The sequence below is a fragment of the Malaclemys terrapin genome, chromosome 4 (genome assembly GCF_027887155.1).
Source record: "Malaclemys terrapin pileata isolate rMalTer1 chromosome 4, rMalTer1.hap1, whole genome shotgun sequence".
Taxonomy (NCBI): Eukaryota; Metazoa; Chordata; order Testudines; family Emydidae; genus Malaclemys; species Malaclemys terrapin.
In genome coordinates, this window is record NC_071508.1 from 12510068 (window position 1) to 12523391 (window position 13324).

The window sequence follows — 13324 nt, forward strand, 5'->3', positions numbered from 1 at the left end:
CCCTATCATGTCATCCTTTGTTGTTGGAGCCTGATATGTGGCCCCCTCCAGATGCCTTTCAGCCAATGAAATCACAGCTTTTAGCTGAAAAGATCTTGCATCCCCATCTCTTGTGCAGTTTCACCACTGCTGGTTGTTAGAGACTAAAATGTACTAGTTCTGCAGGGCTATAGAAAAGCAAGGATAATGGCGGTGCTGATTGTACAAAGAGATCAGCAGGTTAAGAAATCAAGCAGCCGAGCTTGGTGGAATGAGTTCAGGGATTGCTGCCTCTCCTAAATCAAACGTCAATTTTGGATTATTTTACAGGCTGTAGCTTGGTTTTGACAGACCCACCCCAAGAGAGTATGTTCTAGGCCTTCCCCAACAGGGAACAGTCCAAGAGTCTCTTGATTTGTATAAAAGCCAGATTAGGAGCTCATTGGTCACTCTTTTTCCCTCCAGCACCCTCGCTGTAATAAAATTCGCCTTGGAATCATCGATGGCTGTCCCTGACAGCAGCCACCAGGGTGCATCTGAGCTCATAGTCAGCTCAACCTAGAGAAAAGGAAACCCTTGGCAAATTGAAATGCGATAGGACTCCTGACCCATTGTGACAAGTTTTCGTTGGTTTCCTATTTAATGCTTTCTCCAGCTCTATGTAAGCTCACTAACTCCCTGCAGTTTAAGATCATGAGAAACATTAACCTCAACAGAAAAGGAGGATTCAGGCAATGTTACATTTTCCAGCAGAGCGAAAGAGAGAAGAGGCTATATTCTTCTCTTTGCAAATCTGGAGTAACGCTTTTGACTTCAGTGGAGCTGCTCAGGGTTTACGCTGGTGTAACAGAGCAGAATATGGCCTTGTCAAGTGAAATCCATGAGATTCTAGTATGGGCAAGTGAGTCTCTCATCTAGCAATATTCTCCTTATCTAACATTTGAACGTCTGAACATGAATTTCTCTCCAGCTCACCCTTCTGCTGGAGCTCAGACACCTCAATAGGTGCATACATGGACATGCACACGTGTGTACACTCAGTGTCTGCGCTTATGTTTCTTCCAGTTATCACCATAGAGTTAGACACTTGTGTCCACAGGCAGGAATCCAGAACGGTTATCTCCCGAGTGCCCCAGATATTATGAGGGAATAACTTGTGCTATAACCTTACCCAGTCTACAGGGAGGGGCTGATTTCACTGGCGACTGAATAATGTATTCTTTTTCCATCATGCCTTTTCAGCATCACTGATCTCAAAACGCCATACAGAATATGGAATGTGCACCGATGAAATGCAGCCACCTCTGGGGCAACCAGCTGGTGTACAAACACATTGGTGGAGGGAGTGGGGAAATTGGCAAAGGACAAAGCCCTGGCTTTATTAGAGGTGCCTCGATAGAATGAACCTTAGTTTGTAAGGGCTCACTCCAAAGATTCACCTCACATAGCAGCATGGTACTCTGCTTACCTACCCCTGATGGGTGAAGGCCTGTACTGGTCGTCTAGGACTGGTCGAACCAGAGCTGGATCACCCGGGTAAGGAGCTCCATGCTTGATCTTAGGTGAGATGCCCATATGGGGCTACTCAGACGTCCCCAAGCTCATTTGACTTGTTTTCTAATAACCAGGAGGCACTGCCAGCCTGGAAGTTTTTCTAACCTGCAGCAGCCTCGGCTCGGGTAGCATGGCCGCAGAATTTCCACAGGCCAGTGTCTGTTAATTTAAAATAAAAAAGGGCATGCAGGGAATTAACAAAAACCTCTCAAGGCACCAACAACGATCACTCCCTGTGTGAAATTCACTCTGGGCACAAAGCACAAGGCCCCTGTGGCTCTTAACTCCCACTGAACCATGGTTTAAGGCCCTTGTGTTTACTTAGGTCCTGATTCAGCAAAACCCTTAAGCATATGCTTAAATTTAGACTTAAGGTGCAATTAAGTGGTGCAGAGGCTGTGTGCGCTGCTTCTTTGCCCAGGGGTGAATGTCACCTTGGTTATGTAGCCATTGAATTGAGAGCACCACCTGCTCACTTCCATGTGATGCTAACTCCTATTCTACCAGCCTGATGGGTTCAGAGATCTTTTATCTCAGAGGCGTTTTGTTTCCTTTTTTATTTTTCAATAATCTTTTAACAATAAATAAACTTCTCCCTTCTCCCCCTTCAACAGAATGCAACTCCCTCTCTTTCCCACAAGCATTTGTACTGTTTGCACAAGGCTGGGTTACAAGACGCCAGGAGCAAAATAGGCTCCGCCGGCAGTTTCCCTCATACTAAATGATTCAGACAGTTGTAACATTTAAGAAGTCTTATTTTCTTCTCCTTGAGTTAAGCAGGAGAAATAAAACCACAAAACAACTTGCAGCTAAGCTGCTCGTGTTCTGAGCTGGAGATTCCATCCCTGCGGTGTTCATGCTAGCTGTGGGCTGGGCACTGCCATAGAATATTTTATCACTGTCCAACTTGGAAAGTAATATCGGCGGTCTCCGTCCAAGTAAAAGAGAGCATAGCTTAGCCGTGGTTATTGCAGATTGGTTGCCTCCATCACCCGGCCTGTGTGTCTCCTTCAAAGCTGGAGGCACGAGGGGTCTCTCCAGGGAATGTTTGAATCTTAGGGGATTGACCTAAGTGGACTCTGAGCTTGACACGAGCAGAAGATATGGTTCTGCTTGTGCTAACAAATCAATGTCTTCCATTTTCAGGGGTCTGAGTTTTAGGGGAGCCTACAGGCAGACCCTTAGCGCAGGGTTCAATAGGGTTGCACCAGTGGAACAGAGCGCCGAGTTTGACCCCCTATACTGGCCCGTGTAACTAAGCTCTTGAATCATTCCCACTGAAAGACTCTTCACCATTTATCCTGTTTGCAGTTAGCTTCCCTCTCTCCAGTCAGTTCAGTGCTCTAGTTCTCATACCCTAGCCCAGTGCACTTGCATCCAGGTTCCCAGCATCACGGGGAGATATGTAAATGCCAAAGAGAAACCCTGTTGTCACTGAAATGAAAGGAAATGAATTATAGTTAACATGCAGTCCTTCCGTTTACAGCAGTGTTTCTCAAAGTGGTGGTCCATGGACGGGTGCCGGTCCGTGAGCCATCGGCTGCAGGTCCACAGCGAGTTTCCTCATAAGAGCGTTGAATAGGGTAATAATATGGCACTGGTCCCTGGCACATTGGGGAAAAAAATTGCCGGGTCCCCCACATCAGATAGCTTGAGAAGCACTGGTTTACAGGACCCGAGTCTATGCTCTTGCCTCCGTCAGCAGTGTCCCTTCTTTAACAGCATAAAACTTCCCTAATGTCTGCAGCCTCTGTGATAAATAAATAAAAAACCAGTTTTCTTGAGAACAAGCAGCTCTCTGATCTCCTATTCATTTATTTGCAGGCCTCATTAATATAACATCACTGCAACAAACAGCTAAAGGGGGGTAGTGTCAGGCTGAATAATGGAGTTGCTCTGCTGAGATAACAATTAGGTTCTGAATGTGCTATCAGCTAAGACAGAGACAAGGAGGGATCATGCCGGGATGAGGAGCTAGGGATGCTTATGTGCTGGGTCCCTGCTGGGCTCATCAGCTGGGATCCAGCTAGCTTAGAACATAATAAAAAAATAAAAGGACAAAAAAGAAGAGAGAGAAGGTAAATGACACTTTGGTAATTTTTTTTGCCACTCTTTGCGTGGCTGGGACTCTTATCTTTTTTGTTGTGTCTTTGATGCTGAGTGTGATGGGGTATGATAGTCGCTTATACTGCAGGACTGTCTGGCTCACCTCTGACTGTAGCAAGGATATCCTTAGGATCAGCTGTAAGACACATCTCCATCCCACACACAGACCCTGCTTTTTGTAGCTCTGTGTTGTTTTACATTGAAAATGGTGAACCAACCCAACTGGGGTCACAGGAAACATTAATGATGCTAAAAAAACTGGATCCTACCTTAGGGGAGGGAACTTTCTAATGGTAGGTAAGGACGGGAGAGCTGGGAATCAGGATTCCTGGGTTCTGTTCCCTGCTCTGAGAGGGAAATGGGGTCTGATGGTTAGCGTAGGGGTGACTGGGAGTCACAACTTCTGGGTTCTTGTCCTGGCTCTGTGGGGTGACTCTAGATGAATCACTTCTGCTCTCTGTGTCAGTTTCCCTGTCTCTAAAATAGGTTCAGTAATACCTATCTGTGACCCAGAGCACCCCTGTATTCACACCCTACACATCATTGTAATCTTTGTGCACAGTATACCTTGTGAGGTATCATTTAAAAACTAATAACATGCTGATCATCAATATTCTTGTGTAATGTATGTACGACATTTGTATAAAGAGTTAAGAACATAAGCTGAAATGATGACTAATGGGTGTTTACCAGACAAGTCTGGGGATGGGGTGAACCAGGGTGTCATCAAAGTTAATTGACAATCAGTGGTCAATTGGCCATTATTTGGCAACAAAGTGGGGCAGGAACAGGTCGATCTGCATTTTAGCAAACAACATGGAACTTCTTTCACCATAAGATTCCATGTCTCCGTCCTCACAGCTGGAAGGCACTTTATCAGGGGTAACCCTCAGGAAAATCAATGAGGAGTCCTTGTGGCACCTTAGAAACTAACAAATTTATATGAGCATAAGCTTATAAATAAATGTGTTAGTCTCTAAGGTGCCACAAGGACTCCTTGTTGTTTTTGCTGATACAGACTAACATGGCTACCACTCTGAAACCTCAGGAAAATGCAATTCAAAGGGTGACTGGACTGTAAAAGCGAGGGACAAAAGCACCCCAAGCTTTCTCTCCCCATCTCTCTTTCATCTAAGATGACAAAGGAACCAGCCCTCTGACTTAGGGGAGTTCCTGACCTGAGAATTTGGTCAGCCCTGTTGCTGTGATCTGTGGTAAGGATTTTGCCTGGAACCAAGTCTAGCTTGTTAAAACGTTTCTGGTAGCTAAAACTTATCTTTATTTCTCTTGTATCCATTTCTGACTTTAATACCTTATACTTGTTCTCACTTAAGCTCTTTCTCTGTGTAGTTAAATCATCTTGTTTTATTTTTTTTCATTATAAACTAATCCAGTGTTGTGTTTAAACTGAACTGCTTGATAACTCCATTTAAAATACACCTCTACCCCGATATAACGCAGTCCACGGGAGCCAAAAAATCGTACCGCGTTATAGGTGAAACCGCATTATATCGAACTTGCTTTGATCCGCCGGAGCGTGCAGCCCCGGCCCCCCGGAGCGCTGCTTTACCGCGTTATATCCGAATTCATGTTATATCGGGGTAGAGGTGCAGTAAACTTGAATATTGACCCCTTACAGGGGTAATGGACCACTAATATCTGAACTGCCCTGGAGAAGGCTGGACAGTGCAGAACACACTGACTTGCACTGAGGATTTGCCCTGATTCCAGCCGCTGCGTCACCACATCAGTGCAAACAGGGTAAGCTGTCTTTTGCTTTGCTGCAGCTTACCCTGGTTCCAAGCTGGAGTAAGCAGCACCAGTGCGAACAGTGGCTTTGCCTGTGTACAATAGGCATTTGCACTGGTGCAGCTCCCCCAGGCTTTATAATATCATCTCTCCGGTCACTTTGGTGATATTCCTGCACTTTTATGAAGATAAGATCTATGCAAATGCAAAACATTATTCTTTCACCTACTAGTCTCTGATGCTGATCCTTTTATGCAAAGCCTACTATGTCCCATTTTATAGATGGGGAAACCGAGGCAGAGAGCGGGAAAGTGACTTGCTCAGGCCACACAATGAGGTAGTTGCAGAGCTGGGAACAGAACCCAGGAGTGCTTACTCCCAATCCCATTTTAATTGATATAACAGATGTTCTAGAAACCGTCAGGATTTGTCTTCGCAAGAGAGAACTAAAATACCCTGGTGATGAGCACAGTATAACAATGTAGACACATGGGAAGAGGTCTTAAATAGAATGAGATGGTCTTGTTACGTGGAGACTGTTTCCTCCTGCATCTCAGAACAGAAAATGAGATTATTCTTAACGAGAATCTCCTGTCTCCAGTTCATGCATCCCCCAAGTGTGACTGGCTGTCGCTGAAATTCGAGAGACACCGTGATGTCAGCAGCAGCCTCGGGTCAGACTTGCTGTGCATAATTGGGTTGTGCATCCACATAAGTATAGGGTCTGACCATGGTATGTAAAAAAATAACCCAAAGTCCAGCTGCTGCTGCCGTTTCAGCATGGCAGTCGCACTGCGTCGTGCCGTGCACAGGCCGAGTCCAGTTCTGCTCAGAGGAGGTCACCGAAGTTCTGCACAACTGGACCTCTAAGACTTTGCTCCTTTCTAGGGTTTTGACTGAATCTCCCCAGCTGTAATTAATTGAATGCATCTGTTCTAACCCTGGGGCTGCTCTTTGGCACAGTTATTTCAAAACTGTTCAGTTAGCGGCCCCTAAAATCTAGGTCGAATGGAAATCTGGTTCGGGCATTTTCCAGGTCAGGACATTATCAAAATAAAAAATATAAAAAAAACGTTGTTTTGTTTGGCCACACGGTCTGGTTTTGTCGGTTGCAGTTGGGTCAGAAAATGGCAAGCCACAGGGGTGGTTTTTTTGGATGTGTGATAAGTCAACACATCCTGTAGTGTAAATACTGCAATAAGTAGGGTTTCAACTAATTTACAGTCGTAAGGAAAGTAAACTGTCAGGAATTGGGTTCTGGTTATGTGTGACTAGCAGTGTCAACATTAGCAGCCCGGGCTGTCAATGTTCAATATAATACAATACAACTTGATTTTTGTATAGTGTCTTCTTTGGGAACACGGTGCTTTGCAGAGCTAAGTGGTACAAGACATGCTACGTGGTATGAGTTTCAGAAAGCAGCGGTTGCAACAGACACTATATAGTGACTAAATTAAAGCCTTCAGTCATAAAACCCAGAGTGCAAAGAGAGAGAAATTGAGGCCTAGGCAGTGCAGAGAACGGTATTTTAAAATACAATGCAGCTGTATATCGTGTGGTCTATATAGCAAGTTGCAACCCAGAACATTTTGCCAAATTAAATCATACAGCTTCAGAGTTAATAATAAATAGGAGCAGAGGTGAAGGGAGAGAAATTAAGACATATAAGGGAGGGAGAAAAGAAATAGTTTCAGCTGAGATTTGAAAGGAGACGGGAAACAGAAAAATGAGGTAGAAAGATACAGGGAGGCTATTCCAGGCAGCAGATGCTGCGGAGAAGAAGGCTCCTGCATTGCTGGTAGTGGATATGTGAGGAGGCCAGTGTTAGGTAAGTGGAGGGGTTTAAAAAGGGATCATCCATAGAGGTCACGGGATGGGGCACATGCCAATTAAATCTGTAGCCAGGGGATGTAATAGAACATGATATGCGGGGGTTCTAACGAGGGCTGCTTTGATGAGCTACTGAAACAGCGGGATATTCTGTATTTGCCAACATGAATGATTATCAGTGTTCATGTGTTACATTTCATCTCCTTCCATGTACTAACAATTCAGATCCCACCTACGAAGCTGTTCTGAGCTCCTGGGGAAAGTGGGCAGCCGGTCCGAAAAGTTGGGTAGGATGGTGGGAGGGTCAGAAAGCTGGAGCTGGTAACCAAAGGCTGGGGATTAAGTCAATCTTGCATTAATAATAATCCTTTGCTCTTAACTAGCAATTTCACAGTCCGTCTCAAAGTGCTTCACAAATGGAGAGTCTCTATCCTTATCCCCATTTTACAGACAAAGACCTGAGGCACAGAGACTTTCCCAAGGCCTCACAGCAAGCCAGTGGAAAAGCCAGGAATAGAACCGAGGTCTCTTGGGTCCCAATCCTATGGCCTCTCACTATCCTAGTGCATGCCACAGGCTGGGGAGGGGGAGTGATCTTTAATGAAATCCTATTGCAATTGGAACGGAGGTAATCATGATTGAGATACACTATAAATGGACATCTTTAGAATGTACTCCTCACCCTTTAGCATTTCAAAGAGTTGTTTGAAGTGCTTCTCGTTGCCTTACTCACTAATAAAATGTGGTATTAAAATTCAGAGACCGTCCAAGGCAGAACGTAATGAAGTTCTCCATAGCAGCAGCCCACTTCTTTAAGGTTATGATCTTGTATATAAGTCTATAAAAAGGGAGCTGATCCTATCTTTCTAGCAGATATTTCTGCTGCTAATATTGTTCAGGCCTCTGCCAGCTGCAGCACTCCAGCCATCGTCGGTTCCGGCACAGTAGGCACAGACGCTGGCTCCCATGACTACTGCAAGATGTCTGGGCGTGATATGGGGCATGGAAGTGAGAGAGGTGTGCTGGACTGGGGATGATGATGGGAGTCTCTGGCCGCCCCGAGGAGCCAGGTGGAAATGATGTCGGTTGCAGTGTTCGGTGTTTGCGTTCAGCTTTGCGTGATAAAATTCATTATACAGCAAAACAGGTGAAGGAAGCACTGGGCTTTGTGGGGAAACCATCCAAAGACTCTCCTAGGTCCTGACGGGGTAAAGCCAAGGTCTTTGTGTGAATGAACCACTGTGCCGTAAACAAGTTCCATCTGCAAAGCCCAGTGGGTCTGAGAGGATCCCTGGGTTATTTCCCCATTATCTCCCTGTGTTGATGAATGAATTGGCATTACTCCCCCAATGGGCTGAAGAGCGAATGGCAGCCCCCAATGGTGCCTGTGTGCACAGTAAGTCACCGGCGGGTCAGTGCTGTGGGATCACGCCAGGGGGCTGTGCAAGCTTCCTGCATGCAGCTGTGCAGACTTACCTGCAGGCAGGCCCACAGCACCCCTATTGCTGCAGGAGCAGAGTCGCTGTGAGGAAGTACAATGGATTAACTCTTTCCTACCATGCTGCATCTCTTCAGCCTCTGCTGGTGGGAAACGGTGAGGAGAAGTTGGCAGGATCATCTCCCCTCCTGTCTGCAGCATTAATAGGCTGCCGGTCGGTTGGTTGCAGCTGCCAGCCCTTCGAGGGATCCCTCCAGACCTGGTGCAAAGAAAGTGCCAGGACATGAGCAGGCTCAAGGCACCTGCCAGGAGGCGATAGTAATGCAGATGCTGTATTTTGTTTCCTCTCCAGATCCTGACAGTGTCAGGGCCCCCAGAAGGAGGGACGCGGGTGACGATCCATGGCGTGAACCTGGGGCTGGATTTTTCCGAGATTGCCCACAACGTGCAGGTGGCGGGGGTGCAGTGCACTCCCCTGCAGGAGCAGTACGTCATCGCGGAGCAGTAAGTGCACTTGGCCCGGCTCTTAGAGTTCACTAGCGGATGCCTTTAGTTTCCTGGCGTCTTGGTGTACAGCACCCGATCTAGCAGCCCTTCCGAAGGCCTGTTCTTCGTGATGAAAGCAAAAGCACAGGCCATGAGTCAGAGACGTGCTCCAGTCACTGCCTGCCTCTCTCCTCCCTGCTCTGCAGAACTGTGGCAGTGCCTTGCGGGCCAGATCCTCAGTGGTTGTAAACGGATGTAGCTCTCCTGCCTTAAATGGGGCTGGGCCAGTTTACACCTGCTAAGGATCACATGCTTGGATTTCATCCCAGGCACTAACCGGCCCTTTTAAAGGTTTATTAAGCATTTTGTTTCCTTCTGCACCGTGGCTCCTGCTTTGCTAAGCAACTTTTCTGATGAGCACCTTGCTGTTTACCCTCAGCCTTCCCACCTCCCTCCCCTCCGGTTGGAATGCATCCCGCGCTGCTGAAGGCAGGCAACCATTTGTTAGGTGTGTGAGGCGGTGACAGCAGTTTAATCCGAATAGGCCTCCGCTGGAGTCAATTCATTTATTTCACTGAGAAAAATGTCAGCCGAAAATTAGAAAATAGGCGTGTAACAGAGGACAGGCAAATAAACCTCCCAAAGTGACACATGTCCCCATTTCAGATTGGGTTTTTTTTTTTCTGGAAGTTCTATTTTATGTTAGCCAAGATGCCAAGATGCTTACGAGAGTAGGGGGTGCATTCATGCAGAGTGGGCAAGATGGAATATGTTAAGCAACTTCTTTTATTGAGTAATCTTTACTGCACTGGCAAGGTGCTCTGGCAGCTCATACAGATACAGTGCCGCACTGTCGGAGCAAGTCGGAGAGAAGGAGAAACCCAAGGGACTGAGAATGGATCTGTCCCAGGGTCTGTAGCCGCTGAAAGTGGTTGTTCTTTGATGGCTTGAGTGAAATGAGTTTGGCGGGTCTCAGTCTAGTTCTCAAAGCAGAGGACGTGTCTGTCACTAAAAGCAGTTGGCTTTAATTCACCCCCTTGCTGGCAGTCCCAGCAGAGAGGCTGTGAAGACTGAGCTCCCCTTTCATGCCTAGTCACTACCTGAGCTGTTTCTGTGCTGTCCCTAGCTAAAGTACATTGTTCCTGGGGACTCAATTCCTTTCACATGGACTAAATACAGATTTTGCAGAAAGGATAGCGACCTGCTCAGCAAGATAAACTTGTCTGTAAGGCCAGGGCAAGGGAGAATTGCTCTGGTGAGCTCTGATGGATTACATTCAGCTTGAGTTCCCCTTTGGATAGTCAGGCTTAGCCCTGATCATATTCCCCTGACCATTCGCTCGTAAACACCGAGTGAAGTCTAAGTCCATCTCAGTTACCTGCCGCTCAGGTCAGCGATGCTGGTACTGTAAACTGAAATGGGGGGTTCGGTCACTCCAGGAGGTAGGGAGAAGAGATTTCAGGCTGGGAAGATCCCTTATTTTAAATAATATAGTCCAGTGGTTAGAGCAGGAGACTGCAAGTCAGGATTTTTGAGTTCTGTTCCAAGGTCTTCCCTTTATTTGCTGTGTCAGTTTAGGCCAGTTACTTTAATCACTCTGTACCTCAGTTTCCACATCTTTAAAATAAGGATAATAACATTATCTACTGTTCTTAGTGGGCGGGGGGGACTGTGAGCAGCTCAGGTTATGTCTACACTTCGAACTCGGGATGGGATGCCACTGTTCATGCACACATACTCATGCTCATTCTCATTAAGCTAAGGCAAGTATAAAGATCAGTTTGGCCGCGGTAGCACGGGAGGCAGCCTTGGAGGCATGGCTGAGCCATGCCAAGTGTCTATCCACAGTTTCAGGTGGGTTTGTACTTGGCACAGCTCAGTCGTGCCACCACTACCAGAGCTACCTTGCCTATGCTGCTGTTTTGGACTCACACTAGCTCAATGAGTGTGTACGTGAGCAGCACATTCACACCCCTAGCTCTGAGTGTAGACATAGCCTTGGGATTTGTCAAGTGCTTTCAGATCACTGGTGGAAAGATGCTACCGAACTGCAAAGTATTATTAGTATTTTATTATATTAATGACTCAAAGCAGTGCACTAATACCATTGTAAGACATGGTGATTTCTCTCCGTTATGCTATAAAACTGTAGTATTTTATTTTTGAAATCAGGGATGGGAGATTATAAAATTATCCTCCTTTGATAGTATGAAATCCTGATTTTATAATGACAATTCTAATTGCAGCTCTTAAGCTTTCAAAAGTTTGTTAACATCATTAAAACATTTATCCTGGGCAGATAACAGCAAGTGTTAGCATGAGAGCTGCCTTTTAAAGATGAATCCGGATAAAAGGACCCTCTGAAGGGTTCTGTGGGCAGACTGAATTCCGAGACTGTAATGACTCACCATATGTTCCAGCCATGCAATCTATCAGCTGGCAATTAGGATAATGTTGGTTAAAGGGCCACTTAGCCCAGAAATCAGCACCCTACAGCTCTGTCGAGTGCATCATTTTGTAGGAGGGTACCTGCTGGGAGTTTGGCCTGGATTAGGAATCAGAGCTCAGACGTACCATAGCAGCTTGTGCCACCATTCCTCATTCCCAACATGCCTGATGGTGTATGCAATGACGTGTGCCCTGTTACTTGTTCTGGGGCTACTCAAAGGTATTATTTGGGCAGCTGAGTAATGAAAAGGTCCACATTACTGGCTAATATTTGGTCATTTGATCTTTTCTTGAGTTTGCTGAAATCCAGCACTGGTGTCCCCGTCCCCCTGTTTGGAATAAAACCTGGATCCCACCACCCTTTCTTTGTGGCTTCTGCAACTAGTCCCTGGGTTTTGGCTGCCCATCTGGTGGAGGGAATAATGACTGTCCTCTCTCTCTCTCTCTCTCTCTCGCAAGATTGCAGCAACACTGAGGAGCAATCTCCCAGTCACAACCACCTTGCCCCTGCCCTGTCTGAGACAGGGGCACAGCGCTTTCTCAGCCTGTCATGATTCCCCATCTCCCACAGACTGCCCGTGCCAGAACAACATCACTCTCTTCTTGCTGCTCCTGCCTTCATGGAGAAGCAGCAGCAAAATGCTGCTCCGGGGAGAAAGTTCCGTCGAGTTGAAAGGGGAAGAGAGAGCAAAGCGTGGCAAATTTAGGCACACAGCGGAGACACTTCAGCCTCTGTTCTCCAAAGGCAGCGTCTCTATAGGAAACCCATTTTGATGTGTAGTGATAATGGTTTTCACATTAAGGCTCTTTGCTAGCATGTTTGTATTTTGCTAAGCCTCCTAGCATCAGCTGCGCGTTTTGTCTACAGATTTTTTTTTTTTCTTTAAATCCTTTTTATTCGCTAGTGAGTCTAGCATGGGTGAGAGCTGCTCAAATGATCACTTCAGAGACTGAAGACTTCTGTTTATCTAAGTACGAGCAGCGGTAGTACAAGCTTTCCCCACACTCTCCTGGCCAATATATCTTCAACCTTGCTCTGGTAGGGAGTTCGGTATCTATGCACCATCCGCCCTTGGCCTTTCCATTGGGACTGACCAGCAGGGACCAGTTAGTTACTGCAGCAGAGTTTTCCATTATCTAATATATTTATATATCCCATGCCATCTATCCATCCACGTACCTACCTAGTGCTTAATCTGCTTTTCACAGTTGATCCTCTTTGTTCACCTTTCTCACTCCCATCCACCTGGTCAGTGAGACTAGGCTGTTCACTTTTAGTCTCTCTGGTTACCAGGCTTTAGCAAACTGCTCTGGTGTTTTTGTTTTTTTAACACCACAGTGGGAATGACTCCCGGCAGCATCCCTTTTGAGGCATTGCTAAGGATCCATGCTGGCTGAGGTGGCTTTGAAAACCTTGGCTCACTGCCTATTGAATCCGCTGGTGTGACAAAGAATGATCTGGTTCCTGTTTCCAGTACATGTTACCCATTGCCACTGTCCTGGTGAAATCAGGTATTGCATGTGACCCAGGGAGATTTGTGTCATGCAACCAAGGGCAGGATCAAGATCTTCCTTTTGTGACACCGGCAGGCCGGACGACTGCAGGAGGGTCTGGGGAAACAGATATGTTAGCCCTAGAATGCTAAAGGCCCTTTTTCCTACAAGCTGGGAAGGGGTTACTTCAGGTCAGCTAGGGACACCTGAGTCCAAGTAAGGGCTGCCTGAAAACTGTTA

The 13324-nt window shown here is 46.4% G+C and overlaps 1 protein-coding gene across 1 annotated transcript in view; it reads left to right on the forward strand.

Moving 5' to 3' along the window:
* The window catches only part of PLXNA2 (plexin A2), a 324134-nt gene that overhangs the window by 236697 nt on the left and 74113 nt on the right, over window positions 1–13324 (forward strand). Inside the window, exon 13 of the mRNA XM_054026508.1 lies at window positions 9009–9160. Within this exon, the coding sequence (XP_053882483.1) occupies window positions 9009–9160 (152 nt within the window). The remainder of the gene's footprint in view (window positions 1–9008; window positions 9161–13324) is intronic.